This window comes from Liolophura sinensis, chromosome 6 (assembly GCF_032854445.1).
Source record: "Liolophura sinensis isolate JHLJ2023 chromosome 6, CUHK_Ljap_v2, whole genome shotgun sequence".
NCBI lineage: Eukaryota > Metazoa > Mollusca > Polyplacophora > Chitonida > Chitonidae > Liolophura > Liolophura sinensis.
The window spans coordinates 45,814,958-45,835,682 of NC_088300.1; the positions used below are offsets into that span (position 1 = coordinate 45,814,958).

The 20,725-nt window shown below is 41.3% G+C and overlaps 1 protein-coding gene across 2 annotated transcripts in view; it reads right to left on the reverse strand.

Moving 5' to 3' along the window:
- LOC135467908 (probable methyltransferase-like protein 24) overlaps positions 1 to 20,725 on the reverse strand; it is a 44,666-nt gene that overhangs the window by 4,587 nt on the left and 19,354 nt on the right. Inside the window, exons 5-6 of one of the 2 annotated variants that reach the window (XM_064745832.1) lie at positions 3,551 to 3,689; positions 1,674 to 1,710 (exon numbers count right to left, since the gene is read on the reverse strand). In XM_064745832.1, coding sequence (XP_064601902.1) covers positions 1,674 to 1,710; positions 3,551 to 3,689 — 176 coding nt within the window. Of the gene's footprint in view, positions 1 to 665; positions 1,711 to 3,550; positions 3,690 to 20,725 lie in introns of those variants that run through there. The other variant, XM_064745831.1, reaches the window with a different exon arrangement.

Below are 20,725 nucleotides of genomic sequence, written 5' to 3' on the forward strand. Positions count from 1 at the left end.
TTTTATAAAATTTTATTGCGGCTGTTGCAGACTTTCATTCTTTAATGAAAGTGTCCTGTCATCTGCAAAATATACACTTTTAACTTGTTCCCCTGCAGTGTTTAGCTGTCAACATCGTCTGCAGTAATGCAAGATTTACAACTTCTGTGCAAAGAACAAATACGTACGGCGACAATGAACTGCCTTGTTTAACACGGCTATAATAGTTGTAACCAGTAATTAAGTTGACACAACAGCTGTGTTTAAGAGGAAACTTTTTCCACAAAAAACTTGTTTCTTCGATAGCTGACAACATGTTTTCGAATTTAAAAAATGAGGTATATAATTTAACGTCCATGGTATGTTTTGTTTTCTTAATGCAACTTTTGACACTATTTGTATGTTATGTGCAACTATTAACAGCTATATTGCAGTCTATGTCGGATGTTTAACATGGACCCAAGGGCCCGTAGTTATCAAACGTCTTATTAAAGACTTAAGTCAAAAGTTGTAAGTGCTTAAAAAGCCAAGTATAAAACGGGAAATAACTCATGTTGTGCTTGGTACGTGGTTCTGCAGTGTGCAAATTTTAAACTTCCTAGAGCAAATGTATATATATATAAAGGAATCGCAACCCCATCCGCAAGCATGATATGTGCCAATCATCAGTTCATTATCTGGGACAGAGATGCAAAGACAATGGAAAGGGAACTGAATTCTGAGAAAAGATGGTCATTAGGCCACTATTATATCAATTCATTAAATCCTAGAGCAAAAACATTTTAATTGTAGCTGTGTTTGAATTTTTTACTTAAGTCGTAAGAAGAAATATGGGCCCAGGTATCGCTTTAGGGAATGTAGTAATTTTAAGTATTACTAAGCTGCAAATCTACAAGTTGGAAAGTTTATTGTTATCATACGGTTCATGTTCATTTTGAAATAACAAGAATTCAGTTAGATGTAGTTTGGCCTGCTGACAATATTTTTTCTGGTTTTATGTTTTTTCTTCGATGTGTTCTTCAAAGGCAATTGTGGCAATACAAATACATAAGATGTGCACTACAGGCACAAAATCAACTGTAACAAATGTACACAGGAATAATAATGGATACCTTGTATACATCAACTTTATGTACCTACACTTTTAATGTGTGCCAAACTATGTACCTGTGACCCACATATTGTTTACATCGCGAGATGCCATATAATTATTTTCGGAGCTATATATTTATTTGTTGAAATAATTTTCGGGGCGGACTAAAAGAATTTTTGAGGTTAGTGGAAATTATTCGGGTTCAAACCATTTTAAAGACGATAATATGATATTTCTATTGATGTATGATATTTTTCTCTGAAATTGCTCCGCTGTTTCACCGTAAGAAGGAACAGATACCTATTGCAAAAGCACACATCCCTGACTTACACGACATTACATGCGGGCAGATAAATCATCTGAAGTTCGTAACAACACACCCAGAGTGGGGTCTCTCTGTTTTTACTTACAGGTTTCGTGGTCAGAGGGTTTTTGTGGGCATAAAAGATCCTAAAACCTCGATCTCGTAACCGGTGTAAAATTTTTAGTTTTTTGATAAGGTTATACTTATTATCGTCAAAGTTATGGGTTTCAAGTAACAATTGCGTCACATTATTCAGGGAGCCATCCCTAAGGGCTGTATCCAGGCTAGGCCACTCACTGTCTTCCACGTCCATCTTCATAACATCAATACGCCTCTGGAAAGAAACACCACCACATATTACACTACATACCGTGATAAAGTATTAATACAGTTTCACTTTTCCCTCCTGAAGGCGACTCTAGCCATTTTTAAAAAATACTAAATAGCTGTTCTAATTCTGACTTTTTAGGCTTCCAAGCTGAAAGCCAGATGCCTATTGTTCTTGCTACAATTATTTTCTTTTGCGAACAAAAATGTATATCGCAGCTGTTAATTTCCTACACAGTTCATTACTCAGTCGCTTGGGTTGCCGGCTGGCGTATAAAAATTTTCCCACATGTGACCCAGTTAGCCGCCATATTGGAGAAGTACGGAAATCTAAAAGAAAAAAAAAATTAAAAAACTTCTTCTCCAGAATCGCTAATCAAATTGCCTTAAAAATTGATAAGTATGTGCAAAATTATTGGAGGAATCAGGTAGCAAATTTTATCCAGATCAGTAGAGAACTGTGGACACTCGCAATTTAAGTCGTCTAAGTCACATTTATTTTTGAATTTTGAAAAAACGATGTGGCAGTTAGATGCAACTTGGCATGTTGATGACGAATTTATTTTTTTCCTTGCAATGTATACTTTTCCTGTAAATTACAGTTAAAACCCAAAGTTGTGCGTTTTGGGGTTTTTTTTTATTTGTCACTTTCGAAGGTCACTTGAGCAGGTACTGTTTAGCTGATAATCAGTAGCTAGATGCTATTCTTCAAGTTTGTCTCTGGGACCCTATGGCTACGACCGCTAGTTTTGTTGCAATATTCGTGTAAAAAGTTGCTATATGCAGTCACGTTAAATCAAGTTTACCGGTAAAAAAACCAGCTAACTGACCATTCCCTACGGAGAGCACTGAGCTATGCTAACAGGCAACCATTACTGCTACGAAGCTGGCGTATCAGTGGCATAAGCGCGCTTAGGTTACTTGGGTGATCTATGCACTATTTCCTCAGCAGAAAGGTACAACCTGCTTAACCATCAACAGGCATGTACACTTATCATGTAACACGATTTTATTTTCAGAGCTGTACTATTTTCATCAAAAAGTAAGACTAAATACACATCTTTACCGCCACCAACATTTTTAGCTTCATCAGTAGAACAATGGGGTGCAATGCTTGCCCTGTTAGCTTAACCCGAAATAACAAGCTTTGAAATGCATACATCAAATGATACGGTTCTATGGGACAAAAATGAAGGACATGTAAAAAACGGTGAGCTTTAACTAAATTTACAGGAAAACTTTACGCTGTGGGAAAAATATAAAATCAGGTCTTGCTTTTTCAATATCTAAACACGAAAAACGTGACAAACTACCAACGGTGAGCTGTCAGATTTCTAAACCGATTTGAATAAAACTTGTAAGCCCGATACCGCCCAGCAGTCTTGCACATACATATCAATTTTTCATACATGTGCATGACTGCACTTTTCATTTTTTAATTCTATACTTCTCCAATATGGCCGCTAAGTGAGTCACAAGCGGACAAAATTTTATCCACCAGCAGGTTGCCCAAGACATTTAGTGATGAACTGTTTAAGGAGTTAATAGCTGTGATACACATTTTTCTCGCAAAACGACAAAAGTAGTTTTCGGATAAGAAAAAGAATTTTAGCTAAAACAATAGGCTATTAGCTTTCATCATGGAAGCCCAATGTCTTAGCAAAAACAATAGGTTTCCAACTTTTGGCCTGGGAATCTAACAAGGATTCACGAGTGTAAACAGAGTGAGCTTGTCATATTCAGTGAACTGAAAACAGCCTTTGGTATCAAGAGTTCTTTTAAGTGACCTAAGTACAAAGTGTTTTCTCTTGGAGGATAATAAGCAATAAAATTAACATATAACCTACATTGGTATGTCCCAACATCCGTCTTATTTCGGCTATCGTCTTCACTGGCCAGCCATTATTGATGACGCTGTTAGATCCGTATACACCTAAATGATGGAAAGAGACCCTCTCACTCCGCCGCATATCTCCCATCTTCATGCTGAGTACAGAAACACAGAACATAACTTGTGTAGTGTCAAACCCAGCTTTGGGCACTGAGTTTGGTGATAATTACCAGCAGCTACAGACGAAATAATGGCAAACCTCAATTTTAGATGAAAAACTCAACCAATCAAATGATGACAGAAAGTCGTTGGTAATACTTCCAAGCCTTAGGACTGAAAAGTTTCGTGGATACCCATTGAAGGTCTAGCTCATGCTGATCTGTGAGAAAGTAGGTGGTGAATGTACGAGTACTCCTTGGGTCGCGCAAACTGTCCGATGCCGATCTTGCCAATTTTATGATTTCCAGTCTGGCGAAACAGCAAGGAAAGAAATCGGATGAAGAAGTGAAGAATCAACCCGAGGTAAATATGAAGATCTTGTTGAAATTGAGAAAAATAAAACATTTCGTGTCTGTGGAGAAACAACTCTCAATGGAATATTTGCTCAAGCAATGAAAAATGAGGGTTTGAAACGGGAATTGATGCAGCTAAATAGAGAATTTTCAAACATGAAGTTCCTCGAAATTAGAGACCGAGGTATGAAGTGGATGGTAACATCTTCCAGAGTAATGGAACAGAAAACACTGACACGCAATGGAACTGTTGCTGAAAGCGTCAACCAGGCTGCTGTCACCGAGAAACACAATGTGCGTCTAGAGAAACAGCAAGAACAAATAAATGGGTTACTGACTTAATGAACGCTACAACAGAAATCCAGAAAAATACAACAGCAGACGACACCAAAATGAGACCCCAAACCTGAGAATGCTGTGCACTCAATCATTTTCGTCGTAATTTCCCTAGGCTGCAGAACAATGATCAGAAAGATTAAATGTTAGACTTGTAAAGTATACGGTGGAGAGCCACGCCATGGACATGGACTTGGACGGTTCAATCTTCCATCAAGCAGTTGTGGAATGGCATGGCGATACGCTACTTGATATTGTACAGGTACGATGCCCAAGTGTCAGCTATAACGGAATCGTGTTTCCGGTAACATCTGTCGCAAACTGAAGCAGAAGTAGTCATGCATCCAAAAAGTTCTACCCATCTACCCATTCCTCTTCCTCTTGCTTCATCCAAGAGAACTTACACCTGTTCGGATGCCTTTATGAGAATGGTGCATTGTTGGTTGTGAAAGATTTCGAAAACAGGATGTTCTGTGTGTTATTCGGTTCAGTATTCTACGTTTGGTCAATGACAATGATAAAACTGGTGGTAAACCGAGCAAGTTATGTAAAATTCTGGCCTTGTTTGAAGAATGCGGACGGTAGTAAAGTGAGAGGTAATGCTGCCAGTTAGATCCACAGTTGTACAGATCCTTGAAACCATCATCAGTGCGCTAGTCAATACCCGTTCAGTTCGCCAATTTTTCAGATCCGGAAGTGTATCTCGACCAAGAACCCCTGTTGGTGTCCTTCGTGTGGCGAACGAAGGACCAAGGATAGACTTGGTGCTTGTTGACTTGAACCAGATTGAAGCTCGAGGCCGTTGTCATTATAACTCGCAGACCAAATAACTCAACAGTTGATCTTAAAAATGAACACAGGAGACCAGCTGACACAGATGACACAACTTTAGAAACTAGTGGACAAGCACGTGCCGGCGTTTAACTGGTCGGATGATGATTTAGTGTACTGTGCAGAAATCGAATATAGTATCAGAATAAGGAACAACATGATGAAGATTGCGCACCGTGGGGTACCACCGTATTTTTGGACAAAGGCCCGGGACTACCTTCAGAAAGCCCTCAACAATGGAGCCATAAGAGAATGTTCGAGTCTCCGGAGTCCTTGTCCGCAAAAACGATGGTAAAATGAGACTAGAACTTAAAATTTAAAGACAGTAAAAATCACATATCCTCTACCACGAAGACTTGAGACACTTGCTTCAGGACATTGGCCCTTAAGATCAACTTACTGATCACGATAATGTGAAGAATCAAAGGGATGAGTCTTGTTTGGATGAGGAGGGCGATCTTGGATATGCCAAGAAGGACCAAACCAGACTGGAACTGTGGACCGTGGGTGCAATGAACAGGTTGCCGACGAGTGTCAACCCGCTTATCTTAACCTCTCTTTATTTATGTATATATTTATTTATTTATTTGATTTGTGTTTTACGCCGCACTCAAGAATATTACACATATACGACAAGGGCCAGCATTATGGTGGGAGGAAACCGGGCAACCCACGACCATCCGCAGGTTGCTGCAGACCTTCCCACTTACGGACGGAGAGGAAGCCATCATCAGCTCAGGGTTTTGAAGATCCACAAGTACTAGGAACACCTTAGGTACAAAAGTCTAATACTGTCGTGGATAACGGGAAAACTAAGCCTGCGCCCTCCAAAGCTGATGAGGATTACTTTCCATTGCGTTGCAGCACTGCAGCTAATGTCGGATGTCATACAAATCGTCTTCTCAGATTACTTAGTAAAGAAGTAGACAATGTTGATCCAAATATTCTTCTTAATACAACTCACCCTAGTGGTAGCTAAAGTTCATCTTCTCAAGTAGTGCATCAGAACATAAGTCAGTGTTGTACCCATGTCGTGCAAATGATTGATGCATTTTGATTTGATTTTTTTTTTGTGTGTTGGCGGGACGAGAATAACTAAGGGGGGATGTGTGAGGCCTGCTGCGCAATCTCTATGTTGATGTGGTGCTATGAAAGCTAGCTTTAGACTGTAATATTACAACGGTTCGATGCCAGCTATTGACCAAACGTGGCCGTGTTGGAAAAACTCGAACTGAAGTTTTGATGCTTAACTTCGGGTTACTTTCTAAGCCAACGACCAAACAGTATGTGGGTTTTACAAAGAATACATTTGGGAGCACTCAGAGCATAACGTTAATTGAGCCCTCAAGCGATTCATTGTGATATCAGCTAAGGCCAAAATAAAGCATATCAAGAGTAGTGGTATTCCCCAAATGTCGCAATCGATAGATAACATGTGTGCCGTGGTTGACGTGATACGACGTGTAAGTATATGACGTGAGAGATGGGTATTGAATGGCGCCGTGTTTGTTGGATACATAGGATCGATACGTGTATTCGTTGTAATGAAGAAAATAGACCGATAGAAAAGAATTGTGTAAGAAAAAAATTTTTTCCGTTGGTCGCACTCGAAAACTGACATATTTTTAAAATCTTTTAATGAAGGGTTAAAATAAGAGTTAATAAAGGGTTACCGTACCGAAAAAGTTGTTTTAAGTTTACGCGTACAATACTATCGTTCCACCGCTAAAACGAACCGACAAACTAAATACATTAGCTGGTACGGAAGATGCACGATATAAAGGAAAGAGAAAAATACCTGAACCACGCTGTCGAGTTGATTAAATATACTGATAAGTTTTAGATCGGGGAAAGGGCGGCCTTCTCGGATATTCCGCGTTCTCGTTCGGTGTTGTAGTTTTCGTCTTCCGTATAATACGTTAAGGCTTTATTATCATCAGCGGCATTCGTCGGGGGATTGGTCCCGCAGCTGTGACGTCCCTCCGTCGTTCTGGTGTGTGAGGGGGAAGTCGTCTTTGGCCGGTAAACCGAGCCAATCGATGAGTCCATATGTCACGGGTCCGCTATTGTTACTCGAGGGTCGGCTTTCAATCTCCACAACACTGTCTGTCCATGCAAAACAAACACGGCGGTTCATCCTCACATGAACACACAAAGTCTATATGTACGCCGTCTTCAGTTTCCAAATAATAATAATAATAATATTCTTCTTCTTCTTCATAATTGTCACGACTATCATTAACTTCATCGACAGCGTGTTGGTATTGGTCCGTATTATTCGGATTCTGTTGTACCATAGCACGTTCGCCCCCTTCTGCGATTTCTGTGAAGTTCAGTCTTGTACGGACTGCATCCAGAATTTCTCTACTGTAACTCGTCTGTCCGCGGAGTATGACCAGTCTTCCACGCACTGCATCAAAAATTTCTCCATTGTGACGAGTCCCCGCCCCCGTGGTCATGCGTAAGTGGGAGCATCCACAGCGAAAACTCTAGGAGGGAAATATCGAATCGGTAGACATACGTCGGGTTCCGCAGCTGTGGCGAGTCCCCGCCCTCCGTCATCCTGGTGTGCGAGGGGACGTCGTCTTTGGCCGGTAAACCGAGCCAATCCATATAACCAAACAAAACTCCGGTAGTGTTTATATTTCGTGTCGAGGAAATTCCGAACATTAACGAGAAAATGGAAGGACAAAACCGACCAATGGATGTCAAATATATCCATTGATCTATATATATATATATATATATATATATATATATATATATATATATATATATATATATATATTACGATATAATATATACGTAATATCCGTATATTTATTTTTGATACTTATTTTTAAAAAAAGTTATATTCATCAACTTTTAGGTTATTGGACGATCCGGAATTGAACGCGTTATTAGACGAGATAGAAAGTGTCCTTCCCTCTACTTCTACCGATTGCGTTTCTCCTATGGACGAGGATTCTGGGTATGATTTAGTACTATTTCCGTATTCTATTACAAATGCAGAATTTTAAAAATGCACACTTTAAATTTTGAAAGCGAATTCTTGACAGCTCCAACAATAAATGACAAGAATAACAATAAATCACTTTGTTGAAGTTTTTATTTTTTTATTTTTGCTAATTCTTATTTTTTTTCTATTCTTTTTGCGCTAAAAACAATGTTTATGGATGACATGGATATAATGAGACTTTTCCATGACCAAGGTCTACCCGGACCAAGTCTGGTCGGTCGAGAAAGTCGTCCTAATAGGGAAGTACTTTCGCTATCGCCGGGTGTACCGCTGAGAATACCAACGGGAGAGTCACGGATACAATGCCAAACTTCTGACAAACCCGTAGAATGTACAGCGTGTATGTACAGCGTGTAATCGTACGTTTCGTAACGCGGAATGTTTTGACAGGCATAAGCGTAAAGAAGTAAATCGTGTAACGCGGGAGTTGCAGTCGTCTATTTGTGAAACCACTTGGAAGTGAAAAGAATGTTTAGTTACGCTGAAGTATAAAATCTGCTCACCTCAGGATCACGTGTGCTACGAATCCTACTGTCGATATTGTCGAGTACTCTATACCGACAAACATTTTTGCTTCATCCGTACCTCTAAGGAGAAACCCCCTCATAAATGTTATATCTTTTGGGATTTCGAATGCTCGCAAGATACCGGTGTACATATACCGAATTTTGCGGTAGCTCAGAAAACTTGCTATAGTTGTATGGATCAGGATGTTATTAATTTAGATAGTTGTTGCACAGTATGCGGAGAAAAGGAAAAAGTTTTCCGAGGTCCAAACACGGTTAATGAATTTTGCTCGTGGTTGTTTTCACCCGAACACAGGGGTTACATCGCACTGGCGCATAACGCTAAAGGTTATGACAGTATTTTTCTTTTAAAATACTTGGTTGAAAATACAATTGTTCCAACGGTTACTTTTAGCGGAGCGAAGATTATGCAAATCAAAGTGGAATCTTTGAACATTAGAGTGATCGATAGTTTTAATCACATTCCGATTAGTCTGGCTAATTTTCCTAAAACTTTTGGTTTGTCGGAGCTTAAAAAAGGCTATTTTCCTCACTATTTTAACACATCCTGTAATCAAAATTACGTCGGTCCATTCCCGTATATGGAATATTACGGCCCGCAGTCGATGTCGGTCGAAGGCAGAAGTGATTTTTTGGATTGGTACGAGAAACAGAATGGTAAAGTTTTTAATTTTAAAAATGAAATGTACGAATATTGCAAGAGTGATGTGGACATTTTAAGACGTTGCTGTTTAAAATTTAGGGAATTGATCATGAGTCTTTCTAAAGCAGAAACTACAGCTATCGATGATGGCGAGGAATCCGTAGGACTTGATCCCTTACGTCACTGTAGCCGGTTTATGTTTCGGCATATTTAGAACCTTATTTCTTCAACCTTACACCGTAGACCGTGTGCCGGCAGAAGGTATTGTAGCTCGCAATCAGTATTCCGATATATCTATTAAATGGCTGATGTGGGAAATGCATAAAGCTCGCGTCGAAGGTAGGACATTACGCGTACAACACGCCCTCAACCGGGGCGAGAAAAAAGTAGGCAATTACCGTCTCGACGGTTTTGATCAGGAATCCAATACCGCGTATGAAATGTTAGGTTGTTACTGGCACGGCTGCGATAAATGTTTTGAGCCGGGTCAGTTCAATTCTAAATTGAATGCAACTATGGAACATTTGTACAACAAAACCATAAGAAGACAAACGGTACTGGAATCTATGGGGTTTAATTATATTTGTAAATGGGAGCACGAATTTCGAAACCAAATTGAAAACAGCGATGAGCTTAAGAGTTCAAACTCGGCTGGATCCCAGAGACGCCTTCTTCGGCCGTCGAGCGAATGCCACTCATCTATTTTACACAGTCGACGAAGGTGAGAAAATTAAATACGTGGATTTCACGTCTTTATATCCTTTTGTAAACAAGTACAAAAGGTATCCAGTAGGGTACCCCGTCGTCATTACGAGTGAATTTGATCACATATCTAGTTACTTTGACTTTGCAAAAGTAAAGGTACTCCCTCCTAGAGGCTTATACCAACCGGTGCTGCCTTATAGATGTGGCAAGTTATTGTTTCCACTCTGTCGGACATGCGCAGAACGTCTACTTCGGCGTGTTCGCACGACGATGAACGGCGAGCTCTCACGGGTACCTGGGTAACGGTGGAGCTCCAGTACGCTCTTCTAAGGGGTTATAAATTATTTAAAATTTATGAAGTTTATCACTTTCCGAAAACTCTAAAATACGACGGAAAAAACCCAGACAGCGGTCTCTTTACAAAATATATCGACACTTTCTTAGCGGTGAAACAACAGGCATCTGATTGGCCGGAATGGTGTCAAACTGAAGAGGATAAAAATAAATATATCCAAAAATACAAAGACCGCGAGGTATTCAGTTGAACAGAGATTTAATCGACAAAAACCCGGGTCTTAGATCTGTTGCAAATTATGTTTGAACAGCTTCTGGGGGAAATTTGCTCAACGTAATTGTTTTCCTCGTACAACATTCAGGACTGAAGCCGGGGACTTCCTCCATTACTTGTCAGATTCTGAAAACGTGTGGATAATTTTCGTCTTTTGTCAGACGAGATAGCGCTCGTAGAATGCACCACACTTCGGAAGCCGCCGAAACAGGCCCATCGTCGTATGTGTACATAGCGCTTTCACCACCGCACACGCTCGGCTGGAACTGTATAAAGTTTTTGGAAAAATTGGACAGGAGGGTTTTATATTACGACACAGACTCCGTTGTATTCGTAAGTCGGGCTGGAGAGTACAAGCCCTCCATTAGGGATTATCTAGGTGAACTAACTGACGAGACAGAAGGTGATTTTATCACTACGTTCGTTCCGGGGGTCCGAAAAAACTATGCCTACAAGACTCAGTCCGGAAAAGAAGTCGTGAAGATTAGGGGTTTTTCTCTAAATTATAAAAACAGTCAAATTATTAACATGTCCACCGTGACAGAAATGGTACGTAACATGGTTAAAGGTATTGATAACTGTACGTGCGGCATTCCTACCGCGCGATTGCGACTTATGCAAAGATCCCACATCGGCCAAAATTACTATCGTTAATGAAAATAAAATCACCAGGGACAAAATCTCGATTTAAAATTGTAAACAGGCGCGAAGAAAAGGACTACAGAGTGTGTTATACGAAGAGAGTAATTCAGCCGAATTTCGATACGATTCCATTCGGGTTTTAATGATTGAGGTATTTTACACCGATTTTTTTCGGGGGTTGTTTTTATACGTGTATTTTTTTCTTACAAATTATCTTATCATTTTTTATATTAATCTGTCTTTTTATATATGTGTATATTATCCATATATATCGCAAATCTATATCGGTAATTCAGAGTGAATTAAAAACAAACGAACAAACAAACAAATGCTGTTTTCGAGCTTTTTTTGTACTTTTATTCGTAGTTAAGTCCACCACCACCTTTGCTAATCACGAAAACATTCGTTGCGCAATAAAATCGTTATCCATAAACAAAGTGTCCGGTATACCGAAATGTTTTACCATGAAATCGTGAACGAGGATATCATTATTTCTTACGTTCGAGTCAAACATGTTAACTACTGTATCCATAGATATATTTCTACATCTATGTAATAAGTAAAATACGCAGTATTGTCCGCACACTGTGGTAAAATCCCCTTGTAAACGGGTGGAATTAAAGTCCCAGGCTCTGCAGAATCTGTCCATGAAAGTTATGAATTCCTCATACCGAGGTTCTCTCCCCAGTGAATCGAAATATTCACCGACCGGTGATCGTCTATATATACGGACACCCAGTGAGAGCCCCCTCTGTCACTCCCGTCCTCGTTGAAAATATACGCTGCGGGATAAGTCTTTACTTTGTCGGGAATTTCATCCCTAGGTAATACGCCTTGGAATACTAACTTTGTGAAAGAATCGGATCTCAAAATGGTTTCCATTTGATATGTATCCATTTTTTTTACTTTAGACGCTGTAATCGTAAAGCACATTTCTAGCTCGATCCACGTAAATAATGTTGGAAAATTCCGCGTAGCAAACCACGTTAACGGTAGCCGGTAGCGGTTGAGCGAAATGAAGTTCGAGACGTAGACTGCCCTGCTTTACCAGGTTGAAATGATGTCCATCACTCAGTTCCGGAGTTAAGTTGAAACAAAATAAGCAATACCCGGACTTGAATGCTTCTCTACTCAGACCGTTCCTTTCATCCTCGTTCGCTTGTCTGGTGTTTGAAAACAGCCCGAAAAAACTCCTTATGTAATTGTTGTTTCTAAAGTCGGGCTGTAACGGCTTGGCCGTCTATGTGAAGGGCCACAAAGTTTACGTTAAAAGGTTTAAAATTGTAAGGATTGGCCGTGTAACTTCGTTAAACGCCGCATTTTCCACAAATCCTATGACCAGTCGTTCCGGCAAATCTCCTAAAAAGAGATTTTCTTTGTTAGAAGTAGATGACCTTCAGGGATTGAGAATACTTCGGTTTCCACTCGGCGTACGGGGTATTTCGCCGTTCCCTTCTCCAAGGCCTTATGTGTCCTACTGCACGCCGGGATTTAAACTGACCTTTCTTACGAACAAAGACACGTCTTGTAGTACTATTTTATAATTAGGATTTTCTCTGCGGGTCATTAACGCGAATTCAGTCTTACTTCTAACCAATCGTATGTTGAGACTGACACCGTTCAATAGATATCTACTTTGCATACACATGTCGAGATGTAGACGACCCATCAAATCTACCGTTTTACTTTCAGCCGTAAATTCAGATCGTTTGACTAATCCTAAATTCGAAATTATAGAGTCCATTTGTCCCGCTGTATCCTCAAACCATAGAGGCGATGACAAGTGCGACGTTTTCGCCTCCTGACCGTAAGACAGCAAGGTTTCCAAATAAGCCCTGTAAGGATAAGTATTATTCGACGAGGACACTAACTTGTCGTTCATGCTAAAATCAACCTGACTAAATAAAGAGTGTAACAGCAAGTTGACGGGTCCCACGTTTTCATCCTCCTCCACAGGTGAACCGTCTGTGTGCACTATTTTTGCATTCACATAAATGAAACTGTTGGCTAGATCGGTGTAGTCGTCTCCAGACCCGGGTACTGTGAACTCTACAGCCCCAGTGTCCGTTATGGAAGATATAGGCCGAAATTCTACCCATCTGCCGCTTTCAACGCTGGTCTGCGTCGGAGGTACTGAAAATAAGTCGAGCTCCGAGTTGGCGCATTCGCAAGATTGAGGATATATCAGAGCCATATTTTCCACTTCTTTTTTAGTCGAAGATATCTCCAGCAGTTGTTCTCCTACGCTTGGCTCTACTCGAACTGACTGTCTTGCCGTTACTTTTACGTTTTATAGCGGATTTCCGCCGAATCCCTGGCGGACCATCGCTCATACCGTGTACAGCTGAATTCAATAAGTTGGACCCTGCTTCTCTAGCTCTCCTAGCTGCAGTGCGTTTCACGTTTTGTCCTCGCAAAACATCGCCGGCTAACTGAAGACCGGATTTTAAAGCTTGCTTCCTACGGACTTGGCTCCCTTGGTAACGATGGGTAATACACTACGAATCAATCCTCCCAACACGCTCCCGATCCCGTGCCCTCTCTGGTTAACGCTTCCGGCGAACACGGGTATTCCACTTCCTATTTGCCGCGTGTAATATTCTACAAATTTCCTAGAGTCGCGGTTATAAGGCGTCCTCATTTTAAATAAAGTTCGGAGATCATTTCAGTCTAAAATGTAGTGTGACGATGGTCCTCCCGTACTCAAATGGAATATCTTCCCCGTGTCCGTCTTTAATACTATTTCAACTGTAGAAAAGTGTTTCCTTTGAAGCGGAAAATATTTCACGTTTTCATAAGTTCTAGCGATATAATCACCGTGTTTACCCTGGATCGGGACTATCCTTAAAAGAGGTAGCGAGCTGTCACCAACCACGTAACTTTCAATCAAGTCCGTGTACACGTAAATGGAGTTCATTCCCATGGAATGAACTCTATTGTCCATCACTCTATCGCCGTGATATAACCCCGAGGCGTACTTATCGTGCGTCAATCCCAACATTCTTCACCGGCCCGGATAGCACAGTTGGTAGAGCGTCCGCTTCGGGACCGGTAGATCCAGGATCAATCCTTGGTCGAGTCACACCTAAGACTTTAAAAGTTGTAACTTACTCGCTTGGCGTTCAGCATGAAGGGGATAGTGCAACGACTGGTTGACCCGTATCAGTATAATGGCTCGGGCGGGGCGGCTTACTTGCCTTCGGTAAGTCGTCTCAGTACTAAATAAAAGAGCGGTGGAAATCCGTCCTGCAACAAGAAGGCACATTACACGTGCATGCACCCCAATGATTCCTTCGTCGTCATATGACTGAAAAATTGTTGAGTATGACGTTAAACCCCAAGCACTCACTCACTCATCCAACATTCTTCTTAAATTCGAACTCATTTCTACCAGCATATTTCGCGGAACCACGAGGTCGCATTTTTTGACAATTCATTCACGTGAAATTTCATTTTCCTGTCTCCTGTAAACGACACTACTTCTATATGAGCTTGTAGTTCGGCTAAAAGAGTCTTGACCGATTTATAATGTCCGGGGGGTAAAGTAATTCTCTGATGCGAGCCTTTGTCGTCCGCTTCTTCTATGATAATCCAGAATGAATAAGGTTGGACGTTATACCAACTATGGGTGTAATGAATTTCCACTAAGCCGACTTCCCATTCTCCTTTCAAATCGATTGCACGTGGTAGCTGGGTGGTAAAGTGGGTTAAAGTGTTTCTAGGGTAATAGTTAACAGAGGAATTACTCGGTAATGTCAAATACATACTTGTCGGATGTTTCTCGCTCGTGTGTGTGTGTGTGGTTACTAATGAACTGCGCTTTATAATCTAGTAGCTTTCCAGCTTAACTCTTTTGAAACAGACTTGGAACGAGTCGCGGGTCCTATAGGACTGTCAGCGATTGTTTATTTTGTGTCCAGAGCAGACTGTCGACGAGTCATCCATTCCCATCTCCTTTTATTACCCCACCAGTTCTCGCGGTACATTCATGTCCGTTAATCCTCTCGCGAAAATGTCCCAGCCACGCGGTGCTGAATGTTGACGTTGTCTCACCACGTCATTCACTAGATCTACCACATTTGTGCCGGCTATTATTCGATTGTTCATCAATAGCTCTCCTTTATTGTTCCAGCTCATGTTACCGCGTGACTTCATCAAATTAAGCAAAAGTTCAGCTCTCTTTTTCATGCTCGAAGGTACACTGTCTAAGATAGTTGTTTTTATATTGTCCGGGATAGGCTCTGCGTGGACGCTTTCCGGTCGAGTGACTGGGCCGTCGGCTATCTTCACCGCGATAGGCGGCTGAAAGGAGCTATACTTGTCTTTAAATGACATGTATTTTTGAAGGGCTTGATTGTATAGTTTCACCTTATCGCCTCCCGACAGTTCTGTTCTTTGTAATATAGCGTTCATATCCTCGTCGAGGTTGTTCATGGTACGAATTGTAGAATTGACTAGGGGTTGTTGTTGTTGTTGTCTTAAAGAGTCCAGTAGTCTGGGTTCTATCAAAGCCATTTTTTTAGCGTGTTCCATTTCCGAAAATACCAGACACGATAGGTCCTAATACCGTAGCTGCTAATGGAGATAGGAGGGCTCCCAAAAACCCGCCTTTCATTAACAGTCGTTTTTTCTTTTTCTGACTGATGCTTTTTTTCACCAGAGTTCGAAGCCCTCGCTTGTGCTTCGACAGTTTGATCTTTTGAGCCTTAGTGATTGGCACGTTGCCTTTCAAAAGGTTTTTCGAACATTCGCACAAACAGTCGATCAATTCTTTGTCGGCTCCTTGAATTATATTTCGAGGCACTTTTCCTTTCGTTTTCATCAAAACCCTTAAAATAGGTGCGTGTGTCTGTAGTCGTTTAGACATATCGTCGGAATGAGTCGGATGACTGGAGGAGTCCGCTCTTATACTTTTTTCATATAAACGTACTGAATTTCTCCCGGGAAAATGTTTGTGCGCAAACGCAGATGTTCCGGTGTGTCCTGCTTCAGATCGATTAACAAGTAGCCGTATGCTTTGGATGTAGCGTCTTTAAATGCGTCTTGAAAGAATCTTGTATCTCCCGGATACATTTGCTTCGCTAAATGGGTTATTTGCAATGCGTCTCTGGGATTTTTAAATACTACCAGATAGTGAGTATTTAGACTTCGGTTGAATACATTTTGGGTGATGTAAAACACACTCGCATTTCTGTGATGACTGCCTTTCGTGAAAAGGTTTGTTACGCAGCGATTCGTCTCAGACATGAGGTCATCGATGACGATGAGTTTTTTATCCTTCGAATCCAACTGCGATAGTACACTCAGTCCTTCGTGAAATTCAACCCGAGGTAAATCTTCAAACCCCGACTGGTACTCTCCATAACACCAGATTATTCTGTCGGGAGGAGGGTTCATGAGTTCCGAAACATTGCGAATAAACTCGGTTATAAAAAATGTCTTTCCGCTTCCAGACGGACCCGCTAACACGCACGAAAAGGGTTGTTTCCACCTCGTGTCCATTCCGAATTGTAAAGTGCGGTAATTTCAGTGTTCAGCTGTGTTTTATAAAATTTCCAAATGCTTTCACCCGCAGGGTTTCTTAGGTTTGAGCAAACGTCACGGGTCATAATTTCCAACACCCACAGACGGCCTTCGTTCATTTGCTCGTCCTCGAACATGGCACGGACTACTCTACGATATTTGTCCTCGTTATCAACAGCCTTAATGTAGTTTGTCCATTCTGGGTGACTTCTGCAGTACCGCTCAAACCGGTAAAACTCGAACAGATTTCGAACATAGCGAAATACGCTAAACATTTTTGCAATTATTTTTTGTAACGTCCAGGATAAACTCATTTATCTTAGGAAGATATAACTGGAGTAATTCCCACTGGGGTCCTGTTAACCAAATACCCCTGATGGTTGGTATATCGTTTAACACGAATCTACTATCGACTCGCACAGCGGCCTGCACTTTACAAACGCTAACGGTTATTCTGCGGTCGATTTGAAGCGATCGAGGACATAGAGATTCGTTTCGTGACGTCACTATCACATCTGGAGTTGTAGTTTACGTAGCGCAACGTGGCTTTTTTCTAACCAGAGTAGTTGAGAATGTACGTTTGGTTCTGTTTTGAGGAGGAGGTTTGAGGGGGGGGGGGGGGGGTTGTGGGTTTGCCCAGCCCGGCCGGGCTGGAGGCTGGGGGTGACGTCACCCTCTGACGTGGTGGGTTTTTTTCCTCGCCGGGGCTGCCTGGGGTATACTAGCGTGTAGTAGAATAGAGTACAGTATAACAGTAGAGTATAGGGGTATAGGGGTGGGGGGGAGAGAAAAAAAGAGGCAAAACGTCGGCTTGTAAAGTGGAGTGGGACAGCTCTTGGTCGCCAAAAACGGACCAATGGGTGAGCGGGTACAAAAAGACAGGTGCAGCAGTAGCAGACCACTGACTCATGTACATAGTATATCAACGCACTGCTATTATGTAACCAAAATATTCATGTGTTAAAAAAAATAAATAAAACACTGATTTGATGGGCCACGATATCCGCCAGGAAACTGGTCCTAAAAACCAGTAATTAAAAAAAAATAGCAGACCACTTCACCCGAAGACACCGAGCGAGCGAGAGAGAGAGAATATGAAGACAGACGACGATACGAAGCTAGAGTATGATACGAAGAAAAAAAAGAGAGAAAAAGACGCGATTCCTCAGGCCCCGCTTGATTATGGAGGTTGAAAAGCCATGGTATTGCATGAATGGCCGGTTATCTCAATCGGCAGAGCGCCGTGCTAATAACGCTAATGTCAATGGTTCGAGCCCCATATCGGCCAGTTGAAATTTTTTTCATTTTTGTTGGTGGGCATTGAGTTTTTTTCATTTTCGTTTCTTTGCATACTATTTCGTTTTAAATAACGACGAGTATGTTGTATTTGGGAATAGTCTTTCAAGTCCAAATGTTGAATCATGTGCATGTATGAGTAGTTACTTTCCGTATTCAGCGTTGGCCATCTCAGACTTGGTGACAAAAAGGGTCCGTTTCCAAAAAAATCATGAGCACAATAAATGCAATAAATGTACAAATGTAAATCATGTACATGTACACATGTATGTAGTTATGAGCGAATGTATTAATATTCATTAAGAAATGTAAACAGTTCCAGGTAATCGTTCAGAACAAACACTAATTTATTCCTTGAAAGCGATACAGTTTCTTGTTGAGGACTGATAGATCCGTTATCGTTATGAATAAACTGAATAATTTGTCAAAATCTGTTAATTACAAATTATTTTCACAAGCCATGTCTTTTTTATTTTATTTTTTATTTTTATAAAAATTATCTTTGAAAAAAAAAGTTTAAAACACGGTTAAACACGGTCGTGGTATGGACATCTTTGTCTTGGGCGAATAAATTCCATCCTAACAGATATACTTACACTTTTGCTAGCTACAAGTCACAGTAGCCACAGTAGGAGTATATCCTATATCAAAGCAGTGATATGGATTTTAATGGATATGGATTCAATGGTAACGCACACGTTGTAGTATTTCTGTTAGGGGTCTCCCCGACCAGAGAATCCGGCGAAGTGGCCGCCTGGCCTGTGGCGGAGCGCGGACCTCGACGAAATCGGTCCGAAGAGCCGCACGGCTGTTGAGCGACGATCAGCCTGTCAGCCTGCCTAAACTTTGTTGTCAGCCAGGCAGGCATAGCGTCCAACCGACCATGCTGTTCACCGTAGACGGCCTTGTATACAGCGTTTGCTGAATGACCTACTAACCCACTAGCCTACCTCACCGTCTCCCTGCCTTGACTGGTGACAATTTGGGACTTTACATTGGCATCGAGTCTTTATTTAAAATTATCTTTGAAAAAATCAAAACAAAAACCACGTGTCAAAACAAAAAACCACGTGTCAAAACAAATCACAGCCGACAACATGGTTTGCCTGACTGCTGGCTGGCTGTAGAATAGGATCGCTCAGCGTGTCTTTGCAACAACGTTCGCCCAGAAAGGCTCACTGCTGCAGGCAGAGGGTCGGTGCTATGAACAGTAGAGCCTGTCGACGCTGTGTGGCTCATCTAAGCCCACAAGTATAAACGGAATGTGGTCGGTTCATGTTGCAACACTTTTAATGTCTGAAACTGCGAAAAAATGGGTTTGTAGATTTCATAGGCTGTGTTAAACTTGGTCTGTTTCTGTTCATTTTACTTGGGGACATCACCATTGAGGACAATGAAACAGGTAATCATGTTTAAAAAAATGTAAACAAATTAGAGTTTGACAGTGATAAGGGACGATAGCTCTCGGGTATTTCACCGAACTCTGGGACATGCTTGCGAGCTTGTCGGGCCTACAGTTGGGCAATTCGGTTTGTCGCTTCTTCGTACTATGAATGGTCCATTTTTCGATACTTGAGATTCACGGGTGGACTGATTTCGCAGTGGCACAGCGAGTGCTACATAACCGTATGCCTCCAAGTTATCAGCTTATTTTGTTACCTATATGTTGCCTAACGCGTTTCTGTGGTCATATTCTCTGGATTTGGTGCCTTTTCTATGTAAATTTTAATAAAACAATAATTATTGGACATCATAGATGGCGCTGTACGGCTCTTCTAAGCCCAGTTGCCATCATGCTCGCTAGGTCAAAACCCACGGCTATTCGCTTCCGCACATACATGAAAAAGTATGACTACCGATACCAGTAGATAATTGTGTGACATGATAAGCTATTCTATAAGACAATCCAGAAGCTAGAACCACGCGAAAACAAAATTTGTTTTTTCTGTTTTGAATATTACACAGGACAATGCCTGTTGTCAAATCGATGTCAGCGATAGTAGATTGGATTTGAGTCATTTTCAGCCACCCAGATAGCCTTGGTGTTTTTTGCAGAACTCATGTGATGTTTTTATGTACAACATAACGCTAGGCATGCAGGCCGTCGACTGAAACTGACATATTTATCATACGAGCATGCAGTATAAAGACATGCCATATTTCGTTCAGCGAATTTCAGGGGGAATAACTCTGGGACGCTTGTTGACACGACTATAGACGGGGAACAGCCTTTGGCACTGTATTGAGTGAGTCGACAAACCGCACGGCTGTTGAGCGACGACCAGCCTGCCAGCCTGCTTAAACATTGTTGTCAGCCAGGGAGGCATACCGTCCAGCCGACAGTGCTGTTCACAGTAGACGGCCTTGTATACAGTATTACCAACCCGTCGGGTTGTGGGTGAACCACAGCTGACAACGATATGTATTCTGAACAATTATGAACGGGAATACCTATCTGGATGGTTCCTATGTATTACGTATTAAAAAAAATTTTTTTAGGGTAGAGACAAACGGGGGATTGGGTCAGTGTGTCAGTGTGTCATGCTAGGGCTGATATCTATCTGAATGGTTCCTATGTATTAAAAAAAT